The following is an 18,480-nucleotide window of genomic DNA, read 5'->3' as shown; positions in this document are numbered from 1 at the left end:
CATTGTTCACACATATTCTAAATAAATCATAATTAAGAGTACATTTAATTTCCTTATTCCATATGAATAATATTTAGGTGCACATTTGTCTTTTACGTGGATAACAGATATAAACAGATAGACAGAGTCGCAATTTTTAAGAGGTACTGCTGATGAAATAAAAGATGATGTTGAGTACCCCAGTCTTATGGCAGATTTTAGCTCAAAACTTGTCCAGTTGCCTACTACAGGTGAAAGTAAAAACTGAAGAAAAACTAATACAAAAGCTTTTTCAGTTTCATAACATAATGTTGATTAGCATCTTCTCCTTCTCATAAAAAGTAAATCCCACCCTGTTCCATCATACTACGGACTGGAAGATGCGTATCTTGGGAGACCAGTAACTATGCGAGCTGCTTCAAGTTGGAGTTTTTCTAATCTATTAGCTTGTCCAATCAAATCTATCCTCTGGATGCCAAATCACGTTAGAGGAGAAGGTCATCCCCAAAGTAATAATATAGGTCCAGGTTTTGTTCTTTCGTGTGTTTGTATTTGTACTATCCCATTATAACGTGTAGGTAACAGGTAGTAGCTAATCTGTCCATTGAACCATAAATGTTGTTGTTTTAAGGCGTCTGCGAACTGACTGTCTGTGTATTGGGAGGACACCTGCACGATGTTCATATTATCAAACAGAAGGTTGCATAACTGAACTCTTTCAGAACATTACACACTTGTAAGCATGTGATTATCGTGCTTTATTCCCACGGCCAAGGCAGTATAAGAATGCCTGAAAACAAATTGCAGACACTCCCTTGGTGTCACGTCGCCATGTTGGTTATTACACTGCAGGTCTTGTTTGCTGTAACTGCTGTTACTGTCGCCGAACCCCAGTACATCGTCGACACAAGTGAGTGGAAACATTGCGTTTTGCAGTTAATATCTTTAAAACTGTATCCATTCTAAAGCTATATTTTTAATTTTTTAACAATGCCTGCTAGTTAACCTTTGTTATTCCAAATGTCGGAGTTTGCACTGTGTTATTGTTTCTGTTATGAGCTGAAGGAACTGTATGTCACTCGTCTTCCATAACACGGGATACAAACGATTATTTGGTCAAAAACGAGTGTAGGACTGTGCACTTTTGTCGTAGCAGGATCCGCTAATTGCAGTTTCCGATTATGATCCTTGGTCTGCTATGACAACACGTTTATGCATGTAAAAAGTGAAAACCATGGAACAAACAGCTCCCATTATTAATCAAGACATGTGATAAGAAGGAGGGATTGAGGTAGCCTAGTGGTAAAAGCGTTCGCTCGTCACGCCAAACACCCAGGTTCTATTCCTACATGGGTACGACATGTGTCCCTTGGCGTCCCTTGCACTCACTCAATTACATGCACTATGTTCACCCTTTTCGTACATTGGTGAGTGAATTTAGTTTAACGCCTTTTAGCAATATTCCAGCAATATCACGGCTGGGACACCAGAAATGGATTTCACACACAGTGTACCCATCGAATGGAACCCGGATGTTTGGCGTGAAGGGTGAACACTTTACCCACTCCTCTACCCCACCGTCCTATCGGTAATGTAAGATGTCCTGAAATTGGTTAAGTTACCTTTTTCTGGTCAAAATCCATGACCAGAAACCTGTATATACGATTCCCCGTTTCTGTCTCAGAATGTCCGGATAAGCCAGCAGACATTGTGTTTGTGGTTGATGGATCAGGAAGCGAAGGGTCGTCTAACTTCAAAAAGGAAACTTCTTTCATCAGTAATTTTGTAAAGAGTTTCAATATTGGCAAAACAAGAGTCCAAGTAAGTGTTGTCCAGTTTGCAACAACGGTGCGGAACGAGTTTAAACTGAATTCCCACACCGACAACTCCTCTCTAATCCGCGCCATTTCTCGTATTCACTGGTTGAATGGCGAGACTTACACCGGAGACGCCCTCAACTACGTCGACAGGAACAGCTTCAACCGAGAAAACGGTGGCCGTGACCACGTTGACAAGATCGTCATTGTTCTGACTGACGGAGAGTCGAACTTTCCCAATGAGACAGTGGTAGCGGCGAAGAAGCTACATGACCGCCGTATCACTGTTGCGGCCGTTGGTATCGGCAGTGAAGTAAATAGGAATGAACTCAACGCCATTGCAAGCAACTCGAAGCATGTGTTCCTTGTGCCCAATTTCGACGCCCTGCAGTCAATTCATCAGCAGCTGACAGATACAACATGTAAACGTGAGTGTTCTGATGAAATCTCAATCGAAGCCCGGGTATCTGCAGTAATTTAATTTAAAAAAAAAAAAAAAAAAAAAAAAACGTGCAAAATGTTCACAGATCGTAGCCACAAACACAGAGAGAGGGAGAGAGAGACAGGCGCCAATACATACATACACACATGCATAGATGAAATGTATTTTAACTTAAAATAATTGCATATTTTATCAACTGATGTGCACGTGTATAAATCTCATAGCACACTGTGCCACGTGTGACACATTGTATGTTACACCACGTATTACGTATGTGTTTCAAATTATATAATTACATGTTACATGTGTCTTATATGTTACTCGGTGTTAAACACCGCTTTCATATGTTACAAACACGTTATATCTTTATTGTTGTGTGCTTTTAACAATGTTACATGTATATGTATGTTACACACTGTATCATATATTCCATTGTATCATATATCACATTGTATTATATGTCTCATTCTACAATAAACACTGTATTATATGTTTCATTCCATGTTACACACACTGTGTTATATATCTCATTGCATGTTACACACTGTAATATATGTCTCATCGTATGTTACAAACTGCATTATATAATTCTTTACACGTTACACTCTGTATTATAAATAACATTGATGTGATGATTTGAATGACTTTATAAATGATGGATTCTCATCTTCACGAATATCTTGCGATACCCATGTCAACACATTTGGAAAAAGTCTTCTAGAAATGTGTCGTCTGCTTAACATCCATATTGCAAGTGGAAGATCTGGTTCAGGCAAGGGTAAAGGTGATTATACATTTATAAGTCACGTAGGGTGCAGTGTGATCGACTATGTCATCGGGTCAGATACAGTATTTAACCAGATATCAACGTTTGTCTCCCGTTGTGAATCTCAGCGTCTTCTAATATCGTTCTCTCTATTGTCGATGCATGGCAAGCAAGTCGCTACCAATGAATCGCCGCTAAATACACCTATTGTTAAGTACGTCTGGAAACCCGAAAAGGAAGGTGAATATGTCTCAAATCTTTTAAACCTGTCCAACGAGTTGGAGAATGCAACAGAAGTAATATATTCTCATTGTGAGCTTGGCATCCAAAAGTTTAGTGATGTGATACTCAACTCAGCGGAGTGCATGAAGTGGATCAATACATCAAATCAAACCCAGATTGGTTTACTAATACATGTTTGGCACTTAAACATCAGCGGTGTCACTACCTTAATAAATTTAGAAAGCATCAAGACACACCATCCCGTGACTTATACATCTCATCCAGAAATGTCTATAAAACTGCGTGTAGGGATGCAAAACGTAAGTTTGAAAACAAAAGTATGAGTGAGTTGTAGGACTCAATTACTACCCCCCAATTATTTTGGCGAAACCTAAAGCACATCTTATGTCCACGTAAAGCTGAAAATATCATTACGGTTAACTCTTGGCACGATTACTTTAGAAATGTCTTTGATTGGTACTCCAGTGCGACTTACTCTTACTCCCTAGAAGATAGTAATAGCATTTCCATACCTGACAACCAGGCTCATAACATAACTAACGATATATTCAGTGCACCAATTAGCCGAGAGTAAATCCGGCCAAGTATTAATAAACTTAAATATAATAAAACCGCTGGGGAAGACCTCGTAATCTGCGAGTTCTTCAAGTGTTCTTGTCATATCATCATGCCTTACCTTGAAATTATTTTCAGCACATTGTATGATAATGGATCATTCCCTATAAAATGGGCAAAAGCAGTAATTGTGCCAATACATAAAAAAGGCGATAAAAACAACCCGGAAAACTATAGCGCCATTTCCCTTTTTAGTATTTTCGGTAAAATCTATACAAACATTCTAAATAACCGCTTGGTATTCTGGTCAGACAGTTTGGGTTTGATAAATGAAGAACAAGCAGTTTCAGAGCAGGCTATACCACCACAGACAATATATTTGTTCTTCAAACTGTAATTTGTAAATACGTTTCTAAGAAAGGTGGAATGTATGTATGTTCTGTAGATTTTTCCAAAGTATTTGACTCAGTACAGATACACAAATTATGGAATGTCTTCAATAAACACGGTCTCTATTCAAAAATGGATAAAACCCTAAAAAGTATTTATAAAAATGTTAAAGCCTGTGTTCGTACTAACAACAATCTTCTTACAGACGTATTTGACTGTCCTGTTGGTGTTAGGCAAGGTTTAGTCCTAAGCGCTTTCCTATTTTCGTTTTTTATCAACGAACTAGTCACCGAGATTAACCTTTCATGTTCTACTGGTGTTCAGTTATTGAAATATTTATTCTGATGTTTGCCGATGATGTGGTATTCTTCTCAGAGTCTCTAATCGATCTACAGAGGCAAATTAAAGCTCTAGAAACCTACTGCAATAAGTGGACCCTAAGTGTCAATCTAGATAAAACTAAAATCATGGTTTTTAAAAGAGGATCAAAACTTTCAAAATCAGAAAAATGACATATAAATCCACTACGCTTGTTACATCTTACCCGTATCTTGGCGTAACATTCAACAGTACTCTAAATTGGTTAAGGCATTTCAGTTAAGGCAAAGAAAGCATTAGTTTCTATTACAAAATGCCTTTGTAATTTTAAAGACTTGTCATATGATGTCTACTTTAAAATATTCGACTGTAAAATACTACCAATATTATTGTATGGGTCAGAATTGTACGGTTTTCACAAACATGATTGCCTGGAAAGGGTATTACTTTATGCATGTAAACGATTTCTTGGTTTGCGAATGTCTATACCAAATAACATTGTACTCGCAGAAACTGGTAAATATCCTGTCCATGTATATACACTTAAACGCTGCATTGCCTACTGGTTAAAGTTCCTCTCCATGCCCTCTTCACGCTTTCCATCTAAAGCTTACAAAATGTTATGTAATCTAGACTCAAACACAACCGCTGAGTGAAATAGGCTTAATTGGGCTTCACATGTAAAAAACAATTCTCTTTAGATGTGGACTTGCACATGCTTGGATATGGCAGGGAGTTGGAAGCAAACACAATTTCTTAAATTTGCTTGTACGAAGAAGCAAAGATTGCTTTATACATGCAAAACTCCAAAACAGTTCTTGTGCATTCATTTACTCCTTGTTTGAAGAAAATGTTATATGTGAACCATATGTACGCTGTATTAATCTCAAGAAAGTAAGAATAGCCATGTCACAGTTCCGTTCCATTTATTATGACTTAAGATGTTATAAAGGAAAATTCCATAAGAAATCCACCGTGTGCAAACACTGTAAATTAAATATCTTGGAAGACAAATACCATGTACTATTAATTTGTGATTACTATAGAAACATTAGAATCAAATATATACCCAATTATTTTACGATACAACCGTCAAAACATAAATTTATCCAACTACTGTCAACTTCCAATCGGATAATCATTGAAAATGTTGCTTTGTTTATTTATCATGCTATTTCGAAAAGACATCCACTCTGCTGTTGAACTGTTTTCATATATCTGTACTATGGGCCTGTGGCCTCCAGTTCTGAATAAAGATTGAGTGAGAGACACAAATATAATCGTACAATTCATACTGCATTTCATGACTTATTGTACGTTACACTGTGTACTATATTTCTCATTGTACATCACATAATGTATTATACATGTATGTCTTTTTGAACGTTGCATACCGTATCATATGCCTCATTGTACGTTACACACTGTATTATGTCCCATTATGTTGCCCACTGTCTTATGTCTCAGTGTATATTGCGCACTACATTATATGTCTCACTGTATGTTAGACACTGTATTCCATGTCCCATTGTATGTTACACACTGTATCGTATCTCTAATTGCACGTTACTCACTGTATCATATGTCTCACTCTATGTTACACACTGTATTATATGTCTCATTCTATGTTACACACTGTATTATACGTCTCACTGTCTGTTACGCACTGTATTATATGTCTCACTGTATGTTATATACTGTATTATATGTCTCACTCTTGACATGTATTGTTCCAGTATGTGACTCCTCCCCTGTTGACCTAGCTTTCCTCCTTGACGGATCAGGCAGCGAAGGCAGAACCAACTATGACAATCAGAAAGAGTTTGTTAAGCTCGTCACTGGTGAACTGAACTTCAATGGCAATGGCACACGTATAGCCATGGTGACATTTTCAACAATAGCCTTCAACAATTTTGATTTCAATAAATATAATGACTTACAATCAATTAACAACGCCATTGATAGTAAACACTACCCAAACGGAGAATCATACACACATCTGGGTCTGCAGTTCCTCACTGACCACACCTTCGCAAGTACTCAGGCCAGATACGGGTCCAAACATGTGGCCGTTGTGTTGACCGATGGGCGTTCCAATGAGGAGCTTTTGACCAAAAGAGAGGCAATGCGTCTGAAAGCTCATGGTGTATTGGTGATAAGCGTTGGCATCGGAAGCGCAGTAGAACAGGATGAACTGAAAGCCATTGCATCAGGGGATCAGTATATCCTCAATGTGAACTCGTCAGCATCCCTGCCCTTGATCCACGACAAAGTGGTAGATCTCTTGTGCGAATGTGAGTCATGGTTTATATGTTTTGCATCAATGATTACCTGGCATTTTTAATTTACAGTTAACATACAATGGTTATAAGTTACATTTAAAAAAATACTTGAGCATTTGTTCAATTTTCTAGGGGCGTTGGGGTCGACGTGTGGTTCGCTCGTCACGCCGAAACCCCGGGTTCGATTCTTGACATTAGTCCAGTCCGTGAAGCTCATTTCTGGTGTCTCTCGCAGTGATATTGGTGGAAAGCAGCGTAACACTAAACTAATTATTCGTCTGATATATTCTCATTTGTTGTTACAGCTAAAACTATCTTCACCACGAGTAAGTATATTATTTCTTCCTATAAATTGTTGCTGTCCACAATATACTATGTCTACCACAAACGAAAAGTATGGGGACACCCACGTGGTGAGGTCATTTATACACTAATGGTGTGCTTAATGGGGACTTTACACGACATGTTGGAACTTCTGGAAGTCTGTTTCCCACATGCACTAGGCTCTTGCGTTTGGACCCAGACATCACACAAACGTTAACCACACTCACACTACATGCCATATATCATACACCACACCACCACTACCACCACACATCACACACCACCACCACACCATCACCACACACCACACCACATACCACCGTCAATAACATACCACATATCACACACGACCCACCACCGCACACACCGCCACTACACACATATACAATCACACACCACCACCACATACACCACGCAACACACGACTAATCACAGCACTCATCACACATCACACATCACACACACCACTCACCACACACACCATATACACACCCATACACTATGAACGACCCCATATACCGGTTTAGCCTTCCAAGGTTGGCCAAGGATGAGTAAAATGATCTTCCAACCAATGCTGATCTTTGGTTTTCTGTTGCTAACATTCTCCATGTACTTCGTGTGTCAACATACATCATCACTGACCCCTTGCTTCATTTAGCACCCAAGCCCACGACAACAACGACAACGCCCAAACCTACAACACATGCTACAACCACGCCGAAGCCAAGAATTGGTAAGATTTATATATCTCTCACATGCTAAGGCCATCTGTGCATGCCGTGAATCCATCGGAGACAGGATGTACTTGTTTGTTGTAAGAGCGCACTCTACATGTATGTGACCCGTCAAGCACTGCATGGTTCGTCCCTCAGACTATGACCATTGGTTTCCCTGTACCAATCTTCCACAGGCAATCCTGACACAGGATTTACTTTTGCCTCATGACAACAAAAATTATTACTATTTCAAGACCAAGAGGTAAACATTGCATCGAACATAGTTTAAATGTCATCTGTATGCCTCCAGTAATTACCGAAACGTATTCCATCGGGCGTTAAAGGCAAAATACCGATGACAAATTATAGGATTGATGTGGGGAAATTGATGACAACACATGTTCTACTCAATAGCTAGCACCTGCCCAAATCATTCACAATCGCGATCTTCTTGTTTCGTGAAATGAACCACTTCTGTAAACAAATAATTGCTTTATATGTCTTGCAGTGTGTGGACCATCTCCAGCCGATATTCTTTTCCTCCTCGACAACTCGGACAGCGAAGGTGCAGACAACTTCGCCAAAGAGGTCAACTTCGTCTACAACTTCGCCAACCGATTTGTCATTGACTCTCACCACAACCAGATCAGCGCTCTCACATTTTCTTCAACGGCAAAGAATGAGTTCTGGTTCAATTCTTACAGAAACAAAGCCGGAGTGTTAGACGCCATTAAAAAGATCCAGTATGTCGGCGCAGGCACCAATACCGCTGCCGGGTTGAAGATGGCGAGAACGCAAAGCTTCACCAAGGCCCACGGGGCTCGTGACGGCTCCACTAGGATCGCCATCGTCATTACCGACGGTAGGTCTATAAATGAAACAGAGACACTCAAAGAAGCAGATAATCTGAAGAAGGCTGGAGCCACTATCATCTCCATTGGTATTGGTTTTGGACAGGATGACCGCGAACTGAAGACCATGGCTAGCACGCAGAACTATGTGTTCAGTGTGGAGAACTTTGATGCTCTGAAGACCATCCAGAAACAGGTAATTGAGACCACATGCCAGGAACACAAAGGATGATGCGGGCCCGGTGGCAGTTTTATGACATTACTTAGTGAGCATAAAGCATCATTATATCAGGTGGTGACAAAACTGAATTCATTTATAAATCAAAACAATGTGTGTGTGGAATGCTGAAATTGTATTCGGTGGCCGTGAACCTCGGTTGACAAGAATGTTCAATTAAACAATAAACTGGTGTGGAAACTAATTTACTGTAAAGGAGATTTTCCACTTCGCATGGCTGTTTGCAGGTGTGTTTGTGTAAATGGGAGGTGGAGAGATGTTTACACAGAGGGAACTTTAGAGTAGTAGTAGTGAGTGAGTGAGTGAGTGAGTTTAGTTTTACGCTGCACTCAGCAATATTCCAGCTATATGGCGGCGGTCTGTAAATAATCGAGTCTGGACCAGACAATCCAGTGACCCCAACAACATGAGCATCGATCTGCACAACTGGGGACCGATGACATGAGTCAACTCTCACGACAAGTATGGTCGCCTTTTGTGACAAGCATGGGTTGCTGAAGGCCTATTCACGGGGTAGTAGTAGTAGTAGTAGTAGTAGTAGTAGTAGTAGTAGTAGTAGTAGTAGTAGTAGTAGTAGTAGTAGTAGTAGTAGTAGTAGTGGTGGTGGTGGTGGTGGTGGTGGTAGTAGTAGTAGTTTGTAAATAATCGAGTCTGGACAAGACAATCCACTCATCAACAGCATGAACATCGATCTGAGCAATTGACTTGTGTCAGCCACGTCAGCGATCTTGACCAACCGACCCCGTTAGTCGTCTCCTACGAAAGGCATGGGCTACTGAAGATCAACCAATTCTAAGCCGGATCTTGACTGATATTGGAGAGACTGGAGTGACGTCGAGACGTCGACTGAGAAAGAGAGAAAGTGTTTGTGATCGTTATCGTGTCTTTTTTTTCGTTTAGGTTCTTGTATGTTTTCGTTTGTTTTGGGTTTTTTTTGTGTCTTGCTTATGTTTTGGTTTTGGGGGGTTTTTTGAGGATTTTTTTTTTGGGGGGGGGGGGCGGAGTGTGGGGGTGGTATACGTCGGGGTACACTAATTTCAGTTTACTGTTGCGCCTTATCACGTCTTCCTCACACCAACCCGTGACTGAAACACATCCATGGTCAATACCAGAGACCATATATGGTCTCTGTCTATACGCAGACATCTAACTAAAACAGCCGATATATTACCTGGCCTCTCACGGCCAGCATGGCATGAGTTACTAGAGTATGGAGTGGTGAGAAGACTTGCGACAAGGAAAACGCCCCTCGGCGCAACTTGCTGTACAAACGTATTGTTAAAGTGAACCAAAGTTCCTTTTGGTGGCGGAGTGAGTATAGTTTTACTCCGCTTTAAGCAATAATCCAGCAACACCCAGGACACCGGAATAGGTTACACACATTATAGCCATGTGGGGAATCGAACCCGGGTCTTCGGCGGGACGAGCAAACACTTTAACCACTGAGCTACCTCACCCTATATAATTTTTTTTATATCTTTACATTATGTTTGATCCCATGATTGAACAGCAGTGACACCACCGAGAAATGTCAAAATGTTTGTCAAGAATATCAAGAAGACAATGAATACGCAATACCATTTAGAAAGTGGTGTGGGATTGCACTTTCTCAGTAAAGTACAGATGCCAGTATGCTTGTTTTTTCTCACTAGCACCTAATCGCCAGCTCACAAACTCTAAACGCCACTTTTAGCAACATTAGATCGGGCGACACCGGGACTGGGCTTCACACACGATACCGTTGATGAGAATCGAACCCGGATCTCGCTTGAGCGAGCGCTTTAACCACACGGCTACCACACCGCTCCCGTATGTTATTTAGAAAGTGGTCGAAAGTAACGTATGTTATAGTTGGGATTGCACTTCCTCAGTACTAGGACCTGCATTTAACTGCCTTACTCTGAAAGTATAAACCCAATGTACAGTTGTACATATATCAAATTATGAGGGCGGCTTTAATTTTGATGTATTTTTTCTTTCGAATTTTTGGATGAAGCGACTCTTTAAGAGATATATATATATATATATATGCGAATGTGCATATATCTTTATGCGAATATGCATGCAATGCTAATATGAATAATACATGATCCCTGTAAACTTCCTTCCATAATTCCTAAATTCTGAAACAGTTATGGAAAGACCAGACTCCCTGTATTTTATGCCTTGTGATAATCAACAGCGCAACGTGTCTGATAGCAGCTAACCCACAAAACCTCCAATCACACCCAGTCTTTATCTGTCTCCATATGCTTTGTGGCACGAACTGACATACACATAATCCTTACACACATATACTTAAAGCGTACCGTATTTCTATAAATAAGACTGATATGAATATATATCTGTCACAAAGGATGGAGAAAAATACTCGAGTACTAACCTAAACTGGAAAATATTTTTCCTGGGGTGAAGGATAAATGAACACTTTATCTGATAATTATTTTTTGCAAACAAGTCTACATTTACAAGCTTTAAAATGTTTTGGAAAGATGATGTTTTCTTTTGTGGCGTCATCACTATCACTAATCTATCATAGATATTTGTTTGACTTATTTCATGAAAATCTACTTTCTGACCATTTCCCTCTCCAATGTAATGTCCTAACGATTACATCGTCCAGCCGTTAAAGTTAAAAGATCTCCCAGATTATGTTAGAAGTTCTTTGAAGGTTAGTTAATCCCAAGTTGTCCCGTTACTGGAGTTCCTTGCCATGATATTGCTGGAATATCGTTAAAGGCGGCGTAAAACCCAAACTCACTCACTCACTCCAAACTGTGAACCGGAATGACACAATAATGGTGAATGAGATATGAATAAGTATACAGTGCTTAAACCTGCTTTAGCACTGCCATGGTGAATATGATTAAATCGTTGAACCGAGAAAGAAGAGCCTTTAAACACAAGACGACATCAATATATTTTTGTATCAAGAAAGAATGATTCATAAAAAGGGTACAGATACATCATGTGTTTTAGGCATTTCAATGGTGATGAATTACGTGGTCTTGGCAGGTCGTCTCGATCACCTGCCTCTGAATAGTTTTCAAGGCATCGAAGTTCGACACACTGAATACATAGTTTGGCTTACTGGCCATGGATTTCAGCTCATGGTCATCCTGTCCGAAGCCGACCCCGATGGAGATGATTACGACTCCTCGGCTCTTCAAACCGGCTGCTTCTTTCAGAGTAGCCGCTTCATCCTTGGATCGGCCATCAGTGATGACGATGGCGATCTTAGTTGAATTGGTTCGAGATCCGTGGTTTGCAGAAAAACTTTGGTATCTGGCGAATTTGAAGGCATCAGCTGTGTTGGTGCCCGCACCAACGTATTTGATGTTGCTGATAGCATGTGTGACGTCATGGCGGCTTTTGTAGGTGTTAAACCAGAACGAATTGTGAACGTCATCCGAAAAGGTCAGAACGCTGATCTGATTGTGCTGGGGGTCAATGTAGAAATGGTTGGCGAAGTTTCTGACGAAGTCGGTCTCCTTGGCGAAATTGTCGGCGCCTTCGCTGTCAGAGCTGTCCAAGAGGAAGAGGATGTCGGCTGGGCGAGGCCCGCACACTGGAAAACATCAAGTGAGTTGGTGAGTTTAGTTTTACGCCGCTTTCAGCAATATTCCAGCAATATCACAGCGGAGGACACCAAGAATGGACTTCACACATTGTACCATATGGGAAATCGAATCCTGGTCTACTTCGAATGTTTGAATCAAAAGCCTACCCCACCGATCCCGGGAAAGCACGAAAACAATTGTTTAACACGTTATTAGGAAGATCGAATTGTTTTGTTTTTTTACGAATAGTCAGCAATGTTACAGCTAAAACAACAGTTTCTGATCTACTCAGGACCAGTGGAACCGATTGGAACAATACGTGTAGTGATTCACGTCTCTGGAAACGATTACATGGAATGAGACAGTAAATTCTCCGCCTAAGTGAAAGAAAGTCTTCACGAATCACTGTCATGTAGTGTCCTTAGCTTGCAAAACAGCCAATGTCAAGCCACCAAGCCTTACCTTACTTCCCATGGTTGCGAATCGTGTTCTATTTTAAATCCAGCATCACTTCCGCGGTCTGCTGGGAAAAGTTTCTGCTCTTTAATGGTTCGAACCCCGGCGAAGTCACACCACAAACAAGATGGTACTTATTACCATCACTGTACTCACCATTAGGAATCCGGACAGTTTGACGTCCCACTTAGGAATGTTTCAGCTATATGAAACCCGTGAAGATCGGTTAGAATTGATCTTCAGTAACCAATACATGTCATAAAACGCGACTAGCTGAATCGGGAGGTCAGGCTCGCTGACTTCGTCGACAGTGTCATGGCATGCGTAGAGCAATGGTAATGCTATTTATCACTGGACTGTCTGGTCCAGACGGGATTATTTACAGACCGCCTCCACATCAATGGGAAATGCTGCGTGCGGTGTTAAACAACCAGCCAGCCAACCAGGTATATAGGTTGTTGAAGATCAATCCGAACAAGTATCTTCACTTACCCATCGGTGCCTTCCGAATATGAATATACTCATTTGTCATGTTATTACCTGATGCATGATTGCATGCATTATTACCTGTATGCATGCATGATCTCATGCACACCTGTTTTTGAAACCCTTATGTCAAGACAAACTTTGAAATTATAGAGACCTGAAAGTTGACATTGATAAAACCGAAATGGTATGAAGACCTGTACAGACACGCGACACCTTTCGTAAAAACAACACCAGCATTACATACTTTCAAAGCAGGTTCTGTTATCAATATGTAGTGGTAGGTTATGGTACTCTAGATAATGTGACCAACCTTTTCTCGGCTCGGGCGTCGTTGTGGTCGGTAACAGTGTCGTGCTTGTCGTCGTAGTGACGGCTGCAACGGTTCAAAATATAGTATAGTAAGCAATACTTTACGGCTGATGTAATCACGATATCACAGAAGGAAAAGTCAGATTTCAGTTTTCCGGGAGCTCTCCGGATTTATACCCACTGGTAACCCCTAATACGTCCCACCCGGAAACCTTTCGGACACGTTGCCTCAGTTTTCTTTAGAGCACTGAACAGTTTGTTATATGTTTCTATTTCCACTGAACAAAATCCATAACACGGCATTTTTAGATGGCGGAGACATTCATCATCATCATCATCATCATCATCATCATCACCACCACCACCATTAACATCATCGTCAACCTAAATCTAAATCTAAATCTTTATTCCATATGCATACTATATTTAATATACGTATTCCAAACGGGTGTGCAAGCGTGAACGAAAAGAGGAAGCAATTTCTCAAAACAATATCATAGTATTTACGTATCTACCTGCATAGATTATCTTATACCCGCAGTGAAAAATATCAGTAGCATATATATGACATGGAATTTTTAGAATGATCGTACCTATTCTCTGTTGTCTCCCATTGTGTATGCATGATAGATAAGGGGACCTAGATTGTTAATGTCTCCGGTTTTGATTTGTTTCGTAATGTTTTATTCACGTCAGTGAGACATCAACAGACATTTACCCTCGTGGATTTGATGCAATGGTTATTTCTAAAGTGAAGGGGTGCCATAATTTACAAAATTACAAACAATAGCATTATCAGGTCCACGTGAACGAAAAAGACAAAAAGCAATTGTTTGAACTGATCGCCGATGATCAGCGAATGAAAGTTTTAAGACTTACTTGTAAGGAAGACAGTATGTGCTGAAAAGAAAATATACACACAGTAGAATGAAACGGCACATGGAAATACATACAATAGTATAACTAATGTGTTCAAGGTGCAAACGCCAAGAAATGGCCCTTTGTTCAAATCCAGAGAGAACATTTTAAGCAAGCATATGGAATTAAGTTCATGTGAACTTATTGTAAATGAACGTCATAAATCTGTGTCATCATATATTTCGTTTATCATGCATGTTGGACTTAGCACTGAAAGCCGTTTTGGATCATTTTGCTTCAACTGTACTTCTGTTGAAAGCTGTGTTTTCGTGAAAAAAAATCCGCTGAGATGAAGAGAAAGATAATATTCAGTGGATAATATTTTTTTCGCCATCGTACGTCGGCGGTCGGCGGTATTTACTGATTGTGTGTAGTTTTACGCCGCACTCAGCAACTGCCCATCTCCATGACGGCATGAGCATCCTTCTACACAACTGGGATACGATGACATGTGTCAACCAAATCAGCGAGCCTAAACACCCCATCTATTTAGTCGCATCTTACGACAAGCATTGGGTTATTCGCATCCGTAGATTAAAGTACTGATGTATTGGCTTGTTTTCAAGACAAAGATCTTTAAAACCAAAGATAAATATTACTGTAGTTGTGTTTGCAATTTTCGAGAAAAACTCGAATGTTTCTTAAACATAAAACGAGGATATAGACAACATAAAACATCAAAATAGATGAAAAACTAACACTCCTTACGCAATCAGTGCGTGAAAGGTATAGGAGGTTGGATGTATCTTAAAGCTTATGCCACCCCCTGGATACCGAGTATGAAAAGCTCCTCAGCAAACGAGGGTGGGCCTGAGAATGGATTGTTGGTCAGGATTGACCACTCGTTGGATTATGTCTAAACGCCATCTCGACGGCGTGAACCGTTAACCACTCTATCAATCACTGGGTTATTTCATCAAGACACGACTTTTAGAGGCTGCCTCATACAGATAGAATAGTGGTGACCAAAACTTTACACAACAGACAGACAGACAGACAGACAAACAAACAAACAAACACAATGGGAGAGTACGGGTCTGGAACCCGGGTCTCTAACCCCTAGGTTATCCGATCTCCCCCGGAGTAAATGAAGTTTGGCATAAGGAGTTTTGGGTGACTGTTAAACATTAAAACATCCACATGCTACTCACATTCACAAAGGATGTCGACCACCTTGTCGTGAATCTTGTCAAGGTCTTTAGGCTCATCAACTGTCACGATATACTTGTCTCCAGAGGCAATATTCTTCAGTTCCGACATCTGTACGCCAGCCCCGATGCCCACGGCAATCACCAGGACACCGCTGTCCTTAAGACGTTGTGCTTGCTGCTTGGTCAGATCTTCTTCATTGGATCTTCCGTCGGTCAGAACTACAGCTATATGCTTTGTACCATACCTTGCATTCCTTTGGGAGAAGGTATGGTCGTGGAGGTACTGCAGACCAAGGTGGGTGTACGACTCTCCATTTGGATAGTGAGCTTTGTCTATGTTATGATTCACTTCGGTTATAGACATTCCGTTCTTGAAGTCGAAGTTTTTGTTTGCTCCTGTGGAGAAGGTTGCCATTGCAATCCTGGTTGCATTGTTACCGATACGAAGTTCTCCGGCTACGAGTTTGGCAAAATACTTCTGATACCCGAAGTCCTTGTTACCCTCACTGCCCGAGCCATCCAAGAGGAAAGCCAGGTCCATTGGTGTGGAATCACACACTGAAACAAATCCACAGGGAATCTGCTGAATCCAGTGTTTAGCACTAAAGCTGAGATACATGAATCTAGCACGAGAGTGAAAAGGATGTAGACAGAGTTTACTTCCTTCTAAACATGCGTCCGATTTGATTGTATCTAATCTAATGTCCAAAAGAAACTATATATCGCATAACGATACATAAAATATCACATTCATTTAACCGTCTTTCACCCATGCAAAGGTTTGCAAACCGAATGTGTCCTTACCAAGAGACTGTCAGTCAAGAACATGTATGATTTGGTTGCACAGTTTACCTTACCAGTAACATAGGGGCTGACTTTTAAGATATGTTCTGTTGATTACATTGTGTTTATTACATGTCGTAATTGCGGCTTACGCTTGCAGGTGGTATCTGTGATGTCATTGTGTATGGTGTGCAGAGCGTCGAAGTCGGGCACAGTGAACACATGCTTGCTGTTGCTGGCGATGGCGTTGAGCTCGTCTTTGTTGACCTCGTTGCCGATGCCGATAGCCACAACGTTTATGTGGTTGTTATGAAGCTGTTTCGCTGCCATTGCTGTTTCATTAGGATGATTTGATTCTCCGTCAGTCAACACAATCACGACTTTGGCAACGTGGTCACGACCGCCGTTTCCCTTCTGGAAGCTGTTCCTGTCAACGTAGTTCAATGCGTCTCCGGTGTACGTTTCGCCATTGAGCCATTTGATGTTGTTGATACTACTGACGAGGTTCGCTGAAGACTGACCGTCCTTCAAGGAAAATTCGTTACGAACGGATGTGGCGAATTGCACAAAACTGATCTGGACAGCCGACGGGCCGATGTTGAAGTTTTCGGTGAAGTTACTTACGAAATTTAATTCCTTCTTGAAGTCTGTCTTTCCCAGACTACCGGATCCATCCACGACAAATACAATGTCGGCTGGCTTGTCGGGGCATTCTGGGGATGAAAGATATTTAAAATAAATATCGACAAATTGTAGCCCCTTAAAACGCGGAGTAAGGGGCAGTTGTAAGTCTTAGTGCTACAAGACTAATGCTGGTAGGAAGGGATCAAGCATGTGTTTTGGTTTGGTTTGGTAGTTTTTAGCGACCCACTCAGTAGTAAGCCAACTGTGTGAAAATAATTGTGCCTGGACATGAGAATCCAGTTATTGACATCATGAATCGATCTATTGGGATACGATTACATACATCTATCGAGTAGATAACCTGTGGATTGATTGCTGTTTGACGTCTCACGCAGCAATATTTCAGGCATATGGCGTGTCTGCACCAGACAATCTAGTGATCAGTAACATGAGCATCAATCTGCGCGCTTGGGATACGATGACATTTGTCAACCAAGTCATAGAGCCTGACCACCCGATCGTCTCTAACGAAAAGCATGGGTCTCTGAAGATCAATTCTAACCCGGATCTTCACCTCTTGCAACAAGAAAAGTCGACCCGGACACAGCCAAGGGACGCAACTCTGTATACCTACTTGAATATCGCCATAGAGTGCGTCATTAATGTCTTAATATTCTTCTCATACACATTTATCGTAATTGTAATAAAATATTAAGGCAATCCTACTTGAGTCGACGATGTAATGTGGGTCGGCAACTGTGGCCGCAATGAACGCCAGAAGAAAAGAGAGACAATGTCCAAGCATGATGTTGAGGCTGTGTGAAGGGTCAGATCTTGTCGTGATATAGATATACATACATCCTGTGACAAAAAAAACAGATAGCCACCTGGAAAGCAGTCGTTTTTCACAACCTATAGTCTATTAAATGTACATACAGTTTACCGGAATATTCAATAACCGTTTGACGGAAGCAAATTTATTTTTCCTATTTTAGTAATCCCAAATTTACGGGTTTTTTCGCTTTCAGCTGTTTGAGACAACTCATGCAAGATGGACAGTATTTTACTATAGCCAAACGCTGCCCCCATTGTCATTAATAGGCCAGGTTCTAACGTCTAGCAGGAATTAATGGCTGTTATATGACCTAGAGGTTTTTAAATTTGGTTTAAACGTGTTTTTATGTTACATTTGAACAAATACTGGTGTTATGTAAGGACTGACATGGACACTATATTTAACCTGTACTGTTTTCCCAAACGCTGATAGTT

The 18,480-nt window shown here is 40.8% G+C and overlaps 2 protein-coding genes across 2 annotated transcripts; one reads left to right on the top strand and one right to left on the bottom strand.

Annotated features, from left to right (window-relative positions):
• The first annotated feature begins 696 nt into the window (after positions 1 to 696).
• On the top strand, positions 697 to 9,147 carry LOC137295046 (collagen alpha-5(VI) chain-like). Its single transcript, XM_067826310.1, has 6 exons — positions 697 to 889; positions 1,664 to 2,224; positions 6,247 to 6,804; positions 7,098 to 7,118; positions 7,775 to 7,849; positions 8,341 to 9,147. Exons 1-6 carry the CDS (start codon positions 766 to 768, stop codon positions 8,913 to 8,915), a joined length of 1,914 nt encoding a protein of 637 aa, XP_067682411.1. The 5' UTR covers positions 697 to 765; the 3' UTR covers positions 8,916 to 9,147.
• A 2,675-nt stretch (positions 9,148 to 11,822) lies between these two features.
• LOC137293753 (collagen alpha-6(VI) chain-like) lies at positions 11,823 to 17,294 on the bottom strand. The gene is made up of 5 exons (XM_067824465.1): positions 16,740 to 17,294; positions 15,805 to 16,362; positions 14,615 to 14,635; positions 13,737 to 13,799; positions 11,823 to 12,489 (listed from the first exon to the last, which is right to left on the bottom strand). Exons 1-5 carry the CDS (start codon positions 16,915 to 16,917, stop codon positions 11,906 to 11,908), a joined length of 1,404 nt encoding a protein of 467 aa, XP_067680566.1. The 5' UTR covers positions 16,918 to 17,294; the 3' UTR covers positions 11,823 to 11,905.
• Positions 17,295 to 18,480: the final 1,186 nt, after the last annotated feature.

This window comes from Haliotis asinina, chromosome 8, assembly GCF_037392515.1.
Source record: "Haliotis asinina isolate JCU_RB_2024 chromosome 8, JCU_Hal_asi_v2, whole genome shotgun sequence".
NCBI classification, from domain to species: Eukaryota; Metazoa; Mollusca; class Gastropoda; order Lepetellida; family Haliotidae; genus Haliotis; species Haliotis asinina.
This window is presented reverse-complemented; position numbering and strand designations above follow the sequence as displayed.

What these genes read in the sequence shown, in the direction of transcription:
- LOC137295046 (XM_067826310.1), top strand. Translation starts at nt 766, where the DNA reads ATGCCTGAAAACAAATTGCAGACACTCCCTTGGTGTCACGTCGCCATG. An exon ending in CCAGTACATCGTCGACACAA is followed by an intron (nt 890 to 1,663) that starts GTGAGTGGAAAC and finishes TTTCTGTCTCAG; the next exon opens with AATGTCCGGATAAGCCAGCA. An exon ending in CACGCCGAAGCCAAGAATTG is followed by an intron (nt 7,850 to 8,340) that starts GTAAGATTTATA and finishes TATGTCTTGCAG; the next exon opens with TGTGTGGACCATCTCCAGCC.
- LOC137293753 (XM_067824465.1), bottom strand. Translation starts at nt 16,917, where the DNA reads ATGGCAGCGAAACAGCTTCATAACAACCACATAAACGTTGTGGCTATC. An exon ending in GGTCGACATCCTTTGTGAAT is followed by an intron (nt 14,636 to 15,804) that starts GTGAGTAGCATG and finishes TTTTCTTTTCAG; the next exon opens with CACATACTGTCTTCCTTACA. An exon ending in ACATACTGTCTTCCTTACAA is followed by an intron (nt 13,800 to 14,614) that starts GTAAGTCTTAAA and finishes GAACCGTTGCAG; the next exon opens with CCGTCACTACGACGACAAGC.